Source organism: Schistocerca gregaria, chromosome 1 (assembly GCF_023897955.1).
Source record: "Schistocerca gregaria isolate iqSchGreg1 chromosome 1, iqSchGreg1.2, whole genome shotgun sequence".
NCBI classification, from domain to species: domain Eukaryota; kingdom Metazoa; phylum Arthropoda; class Insecta; order Orthoptera; family Acrididae; genus Schistocerca; species Schistocerca gregaria.
Genome location: NC_064920.1, coordinates 424,707,570 through 424,725,113, shown reverse-complemented (window position 1 = coordinate 424,725,113; position 17,544 = coordinate 424,707,570). Strand labels below are relative to the sequence as shown.

General features: G+C 41.2%; 1 protein-coding gene across 3 annotated transcripts in view; it reads left to right on the top strand.

Moving 5' to 3' along the window:
• LOC126350882 (sedoheptulokinase-like) overlaps window positions 1-17,544 on the top strand; it is a 119,696-nt gene that overhangs the window by 50,521 nt on the left and 51,631 nt on the right. For all 3 annotated transcript variants that reach the window (XM_050002557.1, XM_050002556.1, XM_050002555.1), the window contains exon 4: window positions 16,433-16,698. In XM_050002557.1, the coding sequence (XP_049858514.1) occupies window positions 16,433-16,698 (266 nt within the window). The remainder of the gene's footprint in view (window positions 1-16,432; window positions 16,699-17,544) is intronic.

Below are 17,544 nucleotides of genomic sequence, written 5' to 3'. Positions count from 1 at the left end.
ACCAGTCCCTGGTCGTCGAGCCTCATGGTCGTCGTCCGTACCTGAGACTGACCCAGTAAAGCCTGTGAAGCCTGAACCACCGAAGGCACAGCGCGAGAAACAGAAGAACAAGAAAGTCCCCAAGGCTAACGACATTGCGGTGGCACCTGTCCCACCGCTTCCTACAAGCTCTGCATCTGAGGACGAGGTGGAGATTCTGGCATCTGCTGAGGACCTCGATCTCGCCGGTCCCTGAGATGCTATGGAAAGCAGTATCCCAGGTGCTCAATCGGAGGCAGCAGGTGACCCAGCGGTGTAATCTGCCTTCCACGTCCCGTCAGCCATGGACAACACCATCCTCCAGTGGAACTGCAGTGGTTTCTTCCACCATCTAGCTGAGCTCCGCCAACTTATCAGCCTTCACCCTTTCCTCTGCATTGCTCTGCAGGAAACTTGGTTTCCGGCAATGCAAAACCCCGCTCTCCTTGGCTATCAGGGTTATTTTGAGAACCAGGCAGCATATGAAAGGGTGTCTGGTGGCGTCGGCATATATGTCCTGAACTCTCGTCACAGCGAGTCTGTCCCTCTACAAACACCTTTAGAGGCTGTCGCTGTTTGGGTGTGGATGCCACAGGCCACAGGCTGTTACCGTCTGCAGTCTTTACCTTCCACCGGATGGTGATGCCGCACAGAATGTCCTGGCTGCTCTGATAGCCCAATTGCCGCCACCTTTCTTGTTACTGGGCGACTTTAATGCCCATAACCCTCTGTGAGGTGAGTCAGTGGCAACTGGTCGAGGCGCCATCATTGAACATTTATTGGCGCAGCTCGGTCTCTCGATATTAAATGATGGTGTCTTCACACACTTAAGTGTGGCGCATGGCACATACTCCGCCATTGACCTTTCGATCTGTAGCCCTAGCCTCTTACCGTTTGTCCAATGGAGAGTGCATGAGTGTGGTAGTGACCACTTTCCGATCTTTCTGTCACTGCCACAGCATCAGTCTTCTGGGCGCCCTTGCAGATGGGCTCTGAATAAGGTTGACTGGGACTTGTTCTCCTCCACTGCCGCTATTGAGCCTCTCTCTAACGATGACATTGATGCAGTGGTTCAATTGGTCACCACCGGCATCGTTACTGCCGCTGAATCTGCCATTCCCCGTTCTTCTGGGTCCCCTCGGCAGCGGACTGTGCCTTGGTGGTCGCGTGAGTTCGCTGAAGCGATTAAAGATCGCCGGCGGGCGCTCCAGCGTCACAAGTGCCATCCCTCCATTGACCACCTAATCACCTTCAAACGGCTGCGTGCGCGAGCCTGCCTTCTTATCTGCCAAAGCAAGCAGGAGTGCTGGGAGCGGTATGTGTCCACCATTGGCCTCCATGTCACTCCACCTCAGGTCTGGGCCTTCTGGCTCCGTCTCAGGGTGGATTCCGTAAAGGCCGCTCCACCGCCGACAATCTGGTGAGCCTGGAGTCGGCCATCCATAGTGCCTTTGCCCGCCGTCAGCATCTAGTCGCTGTCTTTTTCGACATTCAGAAGGCATATGATACGACACGGCGTCATCACATCCTTTCTACGCTTCATGGATGGGGTCTTCGGGGCCCTCTGCCGATCTTTATCTGGAATTTTCTGTCGTATCGTACCTTCCTCCCAAGTCCAGGAGAACGGTGTCCCACAGGGTGCTGTTTTAAGTGTCTGCCTGTTTTTAATAGCCATAAACGGGCTCACTGCGGCCATGGGAAATTCTGTCTCCTCTTCCCTGTATGCTGACGAATTCTGCCTTTACTACAGCTCTATTGGCATTGCAGCTGCTGAAGTCAGCTATTGGCCGTAATCCGCAAGGCGCAGTCTTGGGCTGTAGCGCATGGTTTTCAGTTTTTGGCAGCCAAGACCTGCGTTATGCATTTCTGCTGGCGACGGACTGTTCACCTGGAGCCGTGGCTTTATCTTGACGGCGAGCTTCTTACAGTGGTGGAGTCACATAGGTTTTTGATGCCCGGTTGAGTAAGCTGCCTCATATTTGGCAGCTTAAACAGGCGTGCTGGTGGCGTCTAAATGCTCTGCGATGCCTGAGCCACACCAGGTGGGGTGCTGACCGATCTACTCTCCTATGGCTCTTTTTTTTTTTTTCGTCATAGCACTTGCAACCTACATCCTCAATTATTTGCTTGACGTATTCCAATCTCTGTCTTCCTCTACAGTTTTTGCCCTCTGCAGCTCCCTCTAGTACCATGGAAGTCATTCCCTCATGTCTTAGCAGATGTCCTATCATCCTGTCCCTTCTCCTTATCAGTGTTTTCCACACATTCCTTTCCTCTCTGATTCTGCGTAGAACCTCCTCAATCCTTACCTTATCAGTCCACCTAATTTTCAACATTCGTCTATAGCACCACATCTCAAATGCTTCGATTTTCTTCTGTTCCGGTTTTCCCACAGTCCATGTTTCACTACCATACAATGCTGTACTCCAGACGTACATCCTCAGAAATTTCTTCCTCAAATTAAGGCCGGTATTTCATATTAGTAGACTTCTCTTGGCCAGAAATGCCTTTTTTGCCATAGCGAGTCTGCTTTTGATGTCCTCCTTGCTCCGTCCATCATTGGTTATTTTAGTGCCTAGGTAGCAGAATTCCTTAACTTCACTGACTTCGTGACCATCAATCCTGATGTTAAGTTTCTCGCTGTTCTCATTTCTACTACTTCTCATTCCCTTCGTCTTTCTCCGATTTACTCTTAAAACATACTGTGTACTCATTAGACTGTTCATTCCGTTCAGCAGATCATTTAATTCTTCTTCACTTTCACTCAGGATAGCAATGTCATCAGCGAGTCGTATCATTGATATCCTTTCACCTTGTATTTTAGTTCCACTCCTGAACCTTTCTTTTATTTCCATCATTGCTTCCTCGATGTACAGATTGAAGAGTAGGGGTGAAAGGCTACAGCCTTGTCTTACTCCCTTCTTAATACGAGCACTTCGTTCTTGATCGTCCACTCTTATTATTCCCTCTTGGTTGTTGTACATATTGTATATGACCCGTCTCTCCCTATAGCTTACCCCTACTTTTTTTCAGAATCTTGAACAGCTTGCACCATTTTATATTGTTGAACACTTTTTCCAGGTTGACAAATCCAATGAACGTGTCTTGATTTTTCTTTAGCCTTGCTTCCATTATTAGCCGTAACGTCAGAATTGCCTCTCCCATGCCTTTACTTTTCCTAAAGCCAAACTGATCGTCACCTAGCGCATTCTCAATTTTCTTTTCCATTCTTCTGTATATTATTCTTGTAAGCAGCTTCAATGCATGAGGTGTCAAGCTGATTGTGCGATAATTCTCGCACTTGTCAGCTCCTGCCGTCTTCGGAATTGTGTGGATGATGCTTTTCCGAAAGTCAGATGGTATGTCACCAGACTCATATATTCTACACACCAACGTGAATAGTCATTTTGTTGCCACTTCCCCTAATGATTTTAGAAATTCTGATGGAATGTTATCTATCCCTTCTGCCTTATTTGACCATAAGTCCTCCAAAGCTCTTTTAAATTCCGATTCTAATACTGGATCCCCTATCTCTTCTAAATCGACTCCTGTTTCTTCTTCTATCACATCAGACAAATCTACACCCTCATAGAGGCTTTCAATGTATTCTTTCCACCTATCTGCTCTCTCCTCTGCATTTAACAGTGGAATTCCCATTGCACTCTTAATGTTACCACCGTTGCTTTTAATGTCACCAAAGGTTGTTTTGACTTTCCTGTATGCTGAGTCTGTCCTTCCGACAATCATATCTTTTTCGATGTCTTCACATTTTTCCTGCAGCCATTTCGTATTAGCTTCCCTGCTCTTCCTATTTATTTCATTCCTCAGCGACTTGTATTTCTGTATTCCTGATTTTCCCGGAACATGTTTGTACTTCCTCCTTTCATCAATCAACTGAAGTATTTCTTCTGTTACCCATGGTTTCTTCGCAGCTACCCTCTTTGTACCTATGTTTTCCTTCCCAACTTCTGTGATGGCCCTTTTTAGAGATGTCCATTCCTCTTCAACTGTGCTGCGTACTTCGCTATTCCTTATTGCTGTATCTATAGCGTTAGAGAACTTCAAACGTATCTCATCATTCCTTAGAACTTCCGTATCCCACTTCTTAGCGTATTGATTCTTCCTGACAAATGTCTTGAACTTCAGCCTACTCTTCATCACTACTATATTGTGATCTGAGTCTATGTCTGCTCCTGGGTACGCTTTACAATCCAGTATCTGATTTCGGAATCTTTGTCGGACCATGATGTAATCTAATTGAAATCTTCCCGTATCTCCCGGCCTTTTCCAAGTATACCTCCTCCTCTTGTGATTCTTGAACAGGGTATTCACTATTACTAGCTGAAACTTGTTACAGAACTCAATTAGTCTTTCTCCTCTTTCATTACTTGTCCCAAGCCCATATTCTCCTGTAACCTTTTCTTCTACTCCTTCCCCTACAACGGCATTCCAGTCGCCCATGACTATTAGATTTTCGCCCTCCTTTACATATTACATTACCCTTTCAATATCCTCATACACTTTCTCTATCTGTTCATCTTCAGCTTGCGACGTCGGCATGTATACCTGAAATATCGTTGTCGGTGTTGGTCTGCTGTCGATTCTGATTAGAACAACCCGGTCACTGAACTGTTCACAGTAACACACCCTCTGCCCTACCTTCCTATTCATAACGAATCCTACACCTGTTATACCATTTTCTGCTGCTGTTGATATTACCCGATACTCATCTGACCAGAAATCCTTGTCTTCCTTCCACTTCACTTCACTGACCCCTACTATATCTAGATTGAGTCTTTGCATTTCACTTTTCAGATTTTCTAGTTTCCCTACCACGTTCAAGCTTCTGACATTCCATGCCCCGATTCGTAGAACATTATCCTTTTGTTGATTATTCAATCTTTTTCTCATGGTAACCTCCCCCTTGGCAGTCCCCTCCCGGAGATCAGAATGGGGGACTATTCCAGAATCTTTTGCCAATGGAGAGATCATCATGACACTTCTTCAACTACAGGCCACATGTCCTGTGGATACACGTTACGTGTCTTTAATGCAGTGGTTTCCATTGCCTTGTGCATCCTCATGTCGTTGATCATTGCTGATTCTTCTGCCTTTAGGGGCAATTTCCCACCCCGAGGACAAGAGAGTGCCCTGAACCTCTATCTGCTCCTCTGCCCTCTTTGACAAGGCTGTTGGCAGAATGAGGCTGATTTCTTATACCGGAAGTCTTCGGCCGCCAATGCTGATTATTTATCAAAATTTAGGCAGTGGCAGGGATCGAACCCGGGACCGAAGACGTTTTGATTATGAATAAAAGACGCTACCCCTAGACCACGGCTTTACCAGGCGTTAATCCAGTCCCGTCTGGACTATGGGAGTCTTTCTTATGGCCGAGCATCCCCATCTACATTGCGGGTGCTGGACTCAATACTTCACAGTGGGATACGACTTGCCACTGGTGCCTTCCGGACCAGCCCTGTGGACAGCATACTAGTGGAGGCAGGTATCCCTCCCCTGCAGTTACGACGCCAACAATTACTGGTTGCTTATGCTGCCCATGTTTTTAGCTTGCCTGGCCATCCAAATTACTTTGTCTTGTTTCTGCAGTCAGTCGTCCATCTGCCAGAACGTCGGCCCTGGTCGGGTTGTCCGATCGCCGTACGTGTCAAAGAGCTTCTCTCTGGGCTTGGGTTTTTCCCTGTTCCACCTACTTTCTGGGCCCCTCTGCATACACCCCCGTGGTGTGTGCCTCCCCCTTGCCTTCAGCTTGAGTTGGCACAGGGCCCGAAGGATTCAGTCCCTCCGGAGGCCTTCCGCTGCCGCTTTTATTCCATCTTAGTCACGTATCAGGGCTCTGGCGTTGTCTACACTGACAGTTCGATGGTTACTGGTCGTGTCGGTTATGTGCTAACTCTAGGGGAACATTGTGAACAACATTCATTGCCGGCTGGCTGCAGCGTTTACACTGCTAAGCTGGTCGCCATCTTTCGAGCCCTAGAGTATATCCGCTCCCGGCAACTGATTTGCGGGCACTATTACGCCTCAAAGTTGTTGATTTATGGGACACTGATTGGCGCAACCTGCCCATGCCAAACAAACTCCGTCGTATCAAGGAGACGTGTGGCAGTTATCCATGCCAGCCAACCGCAGGGACTCAGTCGTCCTTTGTCGGCTCCACATTGGCCACACCCGACTGACGCACAGTTATTTACTGTGTCGTGAGGATCCACCTCTTTGTCATTGTGGGGCATCCTTGACGGTGGTCCATATTCTGTTGGAGTGCGCCCTTTTAACTGTGCTCAGGCAGACTTTTGCAGTGCCTGATACGCTCTCTGCGCTCTTTTGCATTTTATTCGGGCAGGAGGATTTTATCGCTTAATGTAAGTGTGTGTGTTTTTTGTGTTGATTCTGGCCTATGGCCTACGATTTGTCTGCCCCCCCTCCATTTGTTTCTCAGTGGTTGGCTTTTCCCTTTTTGTTTGTATGGTCGGCCAACCACCATCACACTCTGTGTGATTTTAGTTCGTCTTGTCTGGTCTTTGTCTACGTTTCTCTTGTTCTGTGTCGTCTGTCTTCTCATCTGTTGATCGTTTTTATTCTCTGTGGGTGTTTTTAGTACTTGGAAAAAGGGACCAATGACTGTAGCAGTCTCGTCCCTTTAACCCCCACAAACCAACCTTTCTCAGTCTCAAACAGTATTGTGCTAAAAAGGTGTTTCACACTCAAGTGTTAAATTATTCAGTAGCCTGACAAGTGATTTAAAACAGTAACAATATAACACAGCAGAGAATACAGCCCACTGTATCAGTCGTTAGGGTTTCTTCCTGTCCCATTCATGTATGCATCACAGAAAGAATGATTGTTTGAATGCCTCAGTGTAATTATTTTCATCTTATCCTCTCAATCCCTTTGCAAGTGATACATAGGGGGTTGTAGACTATTCCTAGAGTAATCATCTAAATCCAGCTCTTAAAACTTTGTTAATAGACTTTGTTGGGATAGTTTACATCTTTCTTCAAGTGCCTGCCAGTTCAGTTCCTTCAGTACCTCTGTGATTGTCTCCCATGAATTAAATGAACCTGTAACCATTCATGTTACCTTTCTCTGTATACATTCCTTGTGGTACAGGTCCCACACACTTGGCCAATATTCTACAACTGATTGTAGAATGTTGTGCATAGCATCCTGTGAATGGATAAGTTGTTACATTTTGATAAACATAAGTATAAACAACACTCACTAATTAGGCCTTAAGCCTGTTCAAACTGACCAATTGCTACGTACGAGATGGTGTCTACATCTATACCCTGCAAACCACTGCAAAGTGCATGGCAGATGATACATCCCATTGTACCAGTTATGGCGGCTTTTTTTGTATTCCATTCATCTGTGGAGTGCAAGAAGAATGACTGTTTAAGTGCCTCTGTGTGTGCTGTAATTAATCTAATCTTGTCCTTGTGATCCCTATGGGAGTTATATGTAGTGGGTTTTAGTTTGTTACTAGGCTCATCATTTAAAATCGGTTCCTGAAACTCAGTGAGTATGCTTTCTCAGGGTATACATAAACTATCTTCAGGTGTGTGCCAGTTTAGTTCTTTCAGCATCTCTGTGACACTCTGCATTGGGCCAAAGAAACCTGTGAACATTCATGCTGCCCTTCTTTGTATATGTTCAATATCCTTTGTTAGTCCTATAGGTACAGGTAACTCACACTTGAACAATATTCTAGGATGTGTCACATGAATGATTTGTAAGCAATCTTCTTTATAAACTAATTGCATTTCCCAGTATTCTACCAATAAACCAAAGTCTGCTATCTGCTTTAACCATGACTAAGTCTATGTGATCATTCCATTTCATGTGACTACAAAGTGCTACGCTCTGGATTTTTATATGAGTGTACCAATTCCAGCTGTGATTTGTTGATACTGTAGTCATAAGATATGATGTTTTTTTTCATTTTTTAAATTGTACAGTTTTATGGGATCATGGGATGTGTGATCAGCACATCACCAATCTTTTCAGCTATTATTGCCAGTACCAGTAGATCGATCCAAATGACGCCACTGCTTTATTCAAGCAGCTCCTCATTTTGTCTCACGAGTCTGAGTGGATCCCATTACAGATGTCCCTGCCTCAGAAAAAGAGTAAGGAGCTTCCAGGATTTGAACCCAGGTTCTTCTGCACTGACAGCATCAAGGACGTGGTCTTCAACTACTTGATAAAAGCATCAATTTTCCAACATTAATATACATGTATAACGGGGGTGTTCTCCCATCATCTTTGTGCATTAACAGTAAGGTAAAAGATAGTTATGACTGTTGTTCAGTCTTGGTATCTCAGAACTTCCTGATCACTGTGGAAGATGTGTGTGTATATTGAATTAGGTCCATCCTTTGGTCAGTATTATATGCAGATGATAAATCTCAGCTCATTTTTAATATGAGGTGTTGTTAATGAATTTAAATGCAAAAGAAATTAATTCACACGTTTTCCCAGGAAAAAGCCAAGGTTAGAGAGGGGTTTTACCCCTTTTTCCAAACAATCTTGAAAATTGAACTGAACACACCAACAACTCTGCAGATTTCCATACATTTTAAAATTTATTGGAAGTAATTGAAGTGATGCTTCTTGACATTTACAAAAAATATTACTGAAAATTGATAGCTACTTTCATGTTTAATTTGCTATCCATCAGAAATTGAACATGTTGTTCTTAATGCTTTCGATGTATGTTTTGCCTCCGAAGCTTAACACAAGATAATGTTCTACCTCTTGTACGCATGAATCTTCTTCTCAATGCGTCCAGTGTTTGTACCATTTTGTTGTTGAAGAAATGTCTAAATTAGAGTGATAAGTTTAAAATATTAAGCAGACATTTCTGGCATTTCTTGAGTTAAATTTGAATTTATATTTTGAAATATTTTATAATCACTCTCTCTCTCTCTCTCTCTCTCTCTCATTTACCCATCCCCCCCCTCCCCCCCCCCCCCCCCCCCCCCCCACACACACACCTCATTTCCTCTTGCATCTAGTATATCTACATTTATACTCTGCAAACCACCATGAGATGCTCAGCAGAGAATAAAACCCACTGTGCCAGTTGTTAGGGTTTCTTCCTGTCCCATTCACGTATAGATCACAGGAAGAATGATTGTCTGAATGTCCCAGTGCATGCAGTAATTATTCTCATCTTATCCTCACAATCCCTTTGTGAGCGACACATAGGGCGTTGTAGAACATTCCTAGAGTAATCATCTAAATTCGGTTCTTAAAACGTTGTTAATAGACTTTGTTGGGATAGTATACATCAGTGTTCAAGTGTGTGCCAGTTCAGTTCCTTCAGTATCTCTGTGACTGTCTCCCATGGATTAAATGAACCTGTAACCATTCATGCTGCCCTTCTCTGTATACGTTCAATATCCCCTCATAGTCCTATGTGGCATGGGTCACACACACTTGGCCAATATTCTACAACCGGTTGCACAAGTGATTTGTAAGCAACCTCTTTTGTTGACTGATTGCACTTTCCCAATATTTTATCAATAAACCTAAGTCTAGCACCTCTTTACCCATGACTGAACTTATCGAATCATTCCATTTTATATCCCCACAGAGTGTTAAACCAAGGTATTTGTATGAGTTGGCCAATTCTGACAGTGACTCATTGATATTATATTATAGTCATAGGATACTACAACTTTTCATTTTGTGAAGTGCAAAATTTTACATTTCTGAACATTTAGAGCAAGTTGCCAATATCTGCATCATGTTGAAATCTTATCAAGATCTGACTGAATATTTAAGGAGCTTCTCTCAGTTAGTGCTTCTTTATAGATAATTGCATCATCTTCAAAGAGTCTGATTTTACTATTATTCTATCCTTAAGGTCATTAAATATACAACATAAACAGCAAGGGTCCAAACACACTTCCCTGGGTCACACCCAAAGTTGCTTCTACATCTGATGAAGACTCTCCACCTAAGATAAGTTGCTGTGTCCTCCCTACCAAAACGTCCTCAATCCTGTCATAGATTTCACTTGATACCCTGTATGATCAAACTTTTAACAATGAACATAGGTGTGGTATTGAATCAAATGCTTTTGGGAATTGAGAAACACTACGTTTAGCTGGTTGCCGTAATCTAAAACTTGCAATATGTCATATGAGAAAAGTGCGGGTTTGGTTTTGCATGATCGATGTTTTCGAAATCCACTCTGGTTTGCATAGAGGATGTCAGTATGTTCAGGATGCATCATTATGTTTGAGATGAGAATATGTTCTAAGATTCTACAACAAACTGACATCAAGGATATTGGATGTTAGTTTTGTGGATCACTTCTTCCATACAGGATGTGACCTGTGCCATTTTCCAAGAACTGCGCACAGTTTTTTGTTCGAGGGATCCATTATAGGTCATAGTTGGAAGAGGGGATAACTCAGTCACATATTCAGTATACAATCTGACAGTAATTTCATCAGAACCTGGAGATTTGTTCAGTTGTAATGATTTCAGCTGTTTCTCAACATCACTGATACTAATAATTACTTCGTTCATCATTTCAGTGGTATGAGGATTAAATTGCGGCAATTCTCCTGGGTTTTTCTTTGTACAGTAAGATTTGAAAATGGAGTTAAGCATTTTAGCTTTTGCTTTGCTACCCTCAATTTCAGTTCCTATCTCATTAATTAGTGACTGGACACTGACTTTTTTGCCACTAACAGCCTTTACATATCACCAGAATTCCTTTGGATTTTGTGAAATGTCATTATACAATATTCTGCCATGGTAGTCACTGAAGGTATCGTGTATTGCTCTTTTGACAGCCAGACACGTTTAATTCAGCATCTCTCTATCAATAGCCCTACACTTTGTTTTGCAGCTACTATGCAGCAATGTCTGTTTCTTTAGAAGTTTCTTTACAGTGACTGTTTACTATAGAGGTACCCTCCCATTATGAACTGTTCTACTGGGTACATATCTATCCAGTGTGTAGTCAACTATTCTTTTAAAGTTGAACCAGAGTTCTTCTACATGCTCTTGACCTGTGCTGAAAGTTTCAAGGTCCTCATTGTGATACAACTCTGCTGATTCTTGATCTTGTTTACTAAGCATATATATCTTTCTGCTTGTTTTAGTTGTCCTTTGTACTTTGGTAATCATTGTTGCCACAACCGCATCATGGTCTCTGATATCAGTTATGATGTGGACGTTCTCAAATAAGTCAGGTCTATTTGTTGCCATTAGATCCAATATATTTCCACCATAAGTGGGGTTCTTAACCATCTGTTGTAGGTGGTTTTCAGGGAAGGCATTTAGTAAAGTTTCACAGATGTCTTATCATGCCTACCACTAACAAAACTGTAATTTTCCCAATTAATGGTTGGTTGATTAAAATCTCCACTGATGATTACAGTAGGACTGGAGAATTTACATGTAAGTCAACTGAGGTTTTGTCTAAAGTTTTTGGTTACATCAAGAGATGAGCCTGGTGAACAATAGAAGGATCCACTTATCATTTTATGCCCACCCCAGTTACTAAGTCTTGTCCAAATAATCTCACGTGTAGCCTCAGTTTCTGTCTTGGTGGATTTAAGTTTCTTGTCTGCTGTGATAAATACACCACCTCCACTTGCCATTTGCCTAACCTTTCGATATACAAAATCAAAGCAACATGATCAGTGCTGAGAAAAACGCTACAAATCATGAGCTTCTTTGAAACTCCATGCGCAAGGTTGGTTAACCTTCTCTGCCAGTTGCTGGAATGACCCAAGAATGATCTCAGAGCCCAGACAACAGGCATCATTTGTTCCAACATGCACCACAATTTGTAGCTAGTTGCACCCTGTTCCCTCAATGGCTCCCAGAATAGCCTCTTCAGCAAGATGAATGAGGCCTCCAGGCATATATACTGTTTGCACCTGGTGTTCTTTCCTGTCCGTTGCTGCCATTTCCCTAAGGGCATCACTTGCTGTAAGTTTGAACTGCCAATGATTAATAGACCCCTATGCTTTTGCATTTTCCTCCTCCTGACACTGGACAAACCAGGTTTCCCCAAAACAGATGAAGTGAGTCCCACTGGCTCTAGTTTCAGTGAAACCATAGCACCTCAGCTATATTGCATAGCACACCCTGAGTCCTTGCTGTTCCCCATCCTCACTGTACAGGATGCCCAGATCTACCATTGACATGCCACTCACAGTCAAGGGGATGGGTAATGAGAGATCCTGTACTTTCTGCAGAGGAGGCTGGATCCATGGGAGAGGATAGTACCTCTGGTACAGGTATCATGGTACACGAACCTTGGAAGTTCTTCCAACACACCAATTCAAAGCAGGTGCCAATCATTTGACCGTTGTCAGGGCAATTTCCTGCTGGTTATGAATGTCAACCAACTCATCCCATGTTTGAGAACAGCATTCACAGTCAGGCTGCATTTTGGCTGGTGTAATGTACAAATAACTTTAAATTGAACCTGCTGAGTATCTTTTAATCTGTTTAGCTAAAAGGCTGTTAATTCCATGTAAGAAGTGAAGCAGATATGCAAAACAAGATTCTATCATGGTGACACAAGAACTTCTGGTAAAATTTCTAGTTTCCTAAAACATTTTTGTGTTTTTTATTTATTTATTTACACATCTAGTTCCATAGAACTAAATTGTGGAGCAGATGTCCAAGGTCATGGAACATGTCAGTACACAAAACTATAAGATAAAAGTTAGAACAGATGAAATAAAAAGTTTATGAACCCAAAAAAAGTCAAGCCATAAGTTTAAGTGAATGCAATCGACAATATAACATAGGAATCAGCTTAATTTTTCAAGGAACTCCTCGACAGATTATGGAGTGATTCATGAGGAAACTCTTCACTTTTGATTTGAAAGCATGTGGATTACTGATAAGATCTTTGTATTCTTGTGGTAGCTTATTGAAAATGGATGCAGCAGTACACTGCACACCTTTCTGCATGAGTGTCAAGAAAGTGTGATCCAAATACAGATTGGATTTCTGCCTAGTATTAACTGAGTGAAAGGTGCTAATTCTTGGGAATAAGCTGATATTGTTAACAAGAAACAACAGTGAAGAATGTACATATTGAGAGCTCAATGTCAGAATACACAGAGTAGTGAACTTACACCACTTATTGCACAAACTGCCAATTTCTGAGCCAAAAATATCCTTTGACAATGGGAAGAGTTGTGCCAAAATATAATACCATGTGATATAAGTGAATGAAAATAAACAAATTCATGTCGAATGATCGCTTACTTCAGATACTGTTTGAATAGTAAAAATGGCCGCATTAAATCTCTGAACAAGATCCTGAACGTGGGCTATCCACGACAGTTTACTATCTATCTGAACACCTAGAAATTTGAACTGTTCGTTTTCACTATCATATGCTCATTCTCTGAAATTAAAATGTCGGGTTTGTTGAATTATGTGTTAGAAACTGTAAAAACTGAGTCTTACTGTAATTTAGCATTAGTTTATTTTCTACAAGCCATGAACCTATGTCATGAACTACACTATTTGAAACAGAGGCAATGTTGCACACAGCATCCTTTACTACCAAGTTAGTGTCATCAGCAAACAGAAATATTTTAGAATTACCTGTAATGCTAAAGGGCAGATCATTTATATAAATAAGGAATAGGAGTGGCCCCAACACTGATCCCTGGGGCATCCCCCCTTTGACTGTGCCCCTCTCAGACCCCATAACACAGCTACTCTCAACACTGTGAATAATGACCTTTTGCTGTCTGATGTTAAAGTGAGACGTGAACCAATTATGGGGTACTCCCCATATTCCATAATGGTCCAGCTTTTGCAGCAATATTTTGTGATCAATATAATCAAACACCTTAGTTAAATCAAAAGATATGCCTAGCATTTGAACCTTTTGTTTAATCCATTCAGTACTTCACAGAGGAAAGAGAATATACCATTTTCAGTTAAACTACTTCTAAAGCCGAACTGTACATTTGATAGCAAATTATGTGATATAAAATGTTCAATTATCATTGCAGACACAGCCTTTTCAATAACTTTGGCAAACACGGATTGCATAGAACCAGGTCTAAAATTGTCTAGAATATCCCTTTGTCCCTTTTTATGAAGGAGATTTGCTACTGAGTACTTTAATCATTCAGGAAACTGACCATTCTTAAAGGAAAAATTACAAATATGGCTAGGTGCAGAACTAACATGTGCAGCACATTACTTTAATATTCTTCGAGGCACTCCACCATATCCATAAAAGTCCTTAGTCTTCAGTGATTTAATAATTGACTCTATTTCCCACTTGTCAGTATCACAATGAGTATTTCAGACATCAGTCTCGGAAAGGCATTTTCTAAGAGAGTTATATGATTCCCTCTAGAAACTGAGTTCTTATTTAATTCACCAGAAATGCTCAGAAAATGATTGCTAAATACTGTACATATATCTGACTTATCAATATCAGAAATATTTTTACTACGAACTGACGTAATATCGTTGACCTTGTAATGCTGACCAGAGACTTCCTTCACAACTGACCATATGGTTTTAATTTTAACCGGAGAATTAGCTAGTCTATTTGTGTACCACATACTCTTTGCCTTCGTGATAACATTTTTAAGCACCTTAAAATACTGTTTGTAATGGGCTACTGTAGCTTGATTGTGACTACTTCTAACATTTTGATATAATTCCTGTTTTGTTCTGCATTATATTCTTATCCGACTAGTCAGCCACCCAGACTACCTTTTACTGCTAGTAACCTGTTTAGAGCATTCTAATAAAAAGCAACTCTCAAAGAGTATGAGAAATGGTTGAGGAAAGCATTGTGTTTGTCATCTGTATTATCAGCACTATAAACATCCTGTGCTCTTGTTTCTTAACAATGTTAAGAAACTCTGTATTGCCATTGGATTAGATTTCCTACATAATTTGTAATTATATATAACATTTAGTGTTAAAATTTGTGCATCACGGTCTGAAAGGCCATTCACCCCTATACTAACACAGTGCTTATCTAGTAATGAAGAATGAATAAAACTATTATCTATGGGTGTGCTACTATTCCCCTGCATCCTGGTTGGAAGAAATACAGTCAGCATGAAATCATATGAGTTTATGAGATCTACCTACATCCTTTTTCTTGGTTAATCGTATGCAAAATAATATTGAAGTCACCACATATAACTAATTTTTGGTATACTTCGTATAAAGTTAACCAAGAACCCTCTCTAGCTTGAGCAGGAATGCTTTGAAGTCAGAGATAGGGGACTAATAAACAACAATTATTAGAAGTTTTGTTTCACTAAATTCAACTGACCCTGCGCAAAATTCAAATACCTGTTTAGTGCAGTGCCGTGATACGTCCATGGGCTCAAATGGGATACTGATATTTACATAAATGGCCACTCCCCCATTCCACAAAGACTTGCTTGAAAAACAGCCAGCTAATCTGTATCCTGTAAAGAAAGCCTCTGATCTGCCAAATCATTAAGTGATGCTCCGATACACCAATAATATCAAAGTCAACATCTGTAAGCAATTTACTGACTTAATCTCTGCTACCTCTTCTACTTTGATTAAATATGCTACTTCCTTCTCTATTTGGGTACTTGACCACCTCTGAAGGTGATTACTTTGTTAGAAGGACTTCCTTTAAACAGGTATACCTGTCATCTGACTTCAATTTAAGGAAAGTTGTAGCTCTAACACCAACTACTACAGAAATTTTTCCTTGAGTGCCCCACCACTACCCACTACACTGTCACCTATAAGCTCTGCAAGCCTCACCTTCCCATACCTGTTGAGGTGCCGTCCATGTCTTGTGAACTTAAATATATTTGTTAGCAAACTCAAAACCAGAGGTAATTTATGATAAATGCAGATAATATATGGGACTACCTCTCTTAAAGGGGAAAATAAATGTAACACAATACATTAATTAGAAAATCTACTACAGTGACTGAATCACAAATGCTGATTTGTTACAGTTTGCCTATAGATTGTCCAAAGGATAATGGTAGCTCCCAAAAATTCTCAAAAACACACTTTTATTTGTGTAGATATACAATGAAATTTAGGGGGGATGTATACTTTGGCTGAACTGTGAACCACAAATGCTGATTTGCTACAAATTAAATTATGTATCCAAATCTCTGGTACTGCTAGCTTATGAAAATATACTTTTGTGAGCATCCAAAAATTTTGCAACTAACCTATTTCTCACATAATTGTACAGTGAAATTAGAGGAAGATTGTTTTGAATGAGGATGGGCCTACTGTTCTCAAAAATTATTAATGAGCACAATTTAGTTTAGCCTCAATTGATTATAACAGTACTAGTTTGTACTTTCTCATAGTGATGTATTATTTTCTCAAAACTGGCTAAACTTCTCTGATTTATTTCCAGACCTGATAAACTTGACAGATATAATTGTGCTGGAACAGTTCAGGATTTTGCAGTGGCCATGTTATGTGATATGGATAAGCCTGTTATGTCTGTGCAGAATGCTGCAATGTGGGGCTATTTTGACACAAATACATCTGAATGGAATACTGATATTTTACATAATGCTGGATTTCCAACCCATATACTACCAAGAATTGTCAAAAGTGGAGAAGTTGCAGGAAGTCTTGCAAACAGTTGGTATGGGATTCCCAGTGGTACTCCTGTAGGTATGTTGCCAAGTTTGGGCACATATGATTCCACCCTACATTAGATTCTCAACAACATATGTTATCTGTATAATAGAAAAAATTATTTTTAATATAGTAGCATGTTACGCATTTGAGAGACTCAGATAGAAAAGTGTTTCTGTTTTTCCTATAACTCAGAGATTTTATTACAGCAGAAAATTTCTTGTGATTTATTGCTGTCTTACTCAAAGTGATAAGCATATTTACACATAATATTAGTTTTACGCACTGCTTAGTTAACAGGTATATATTTAATGGAAGCAAGATTAATTGTTTGTATAAAAAAAGTTACCAGTGGTAGAAGTGCATCTGAAAAATAAGACAAAAATGGATATTACTAGAGGGAAGTGATGCAGTTACTGTAAGAACTTCCATCAAAGGAGACAGAAGGCTGTGATTTGTTGAGGGGAAACTTTTTTTACTTAACTTGTGAAAAAATAGATAACTGAAAACATTCAAAACATTAAAGATGTTTTTCTGTGCTGCCATACAAAGCATATATCAAGACCTGTATTCCACAAGCCAACTTTTCGTATCCGTGGGTACTTCTGGTACCACTGTAATCTACTTTCATTCCTACTACAGTCATGATTGGTGAACGGAAATGACTATCAATAAGCTCCTATAAACTACTTGAATTACCCTTCTTGCAGCGGTGTACCGTAGGTCTCTAGAAGAGCGAAGCGTTCCAAAGGATTGGAAAAGGGCACAGGTCATCCCCGTTTTCAAGAAGGGACGTCGAACAGATGTGCAGAACTATAGACCTATATCTCTAACGTCGATCAGTTGTAGAATTTTGGAACACGTATTATGTTCGAGTATAAT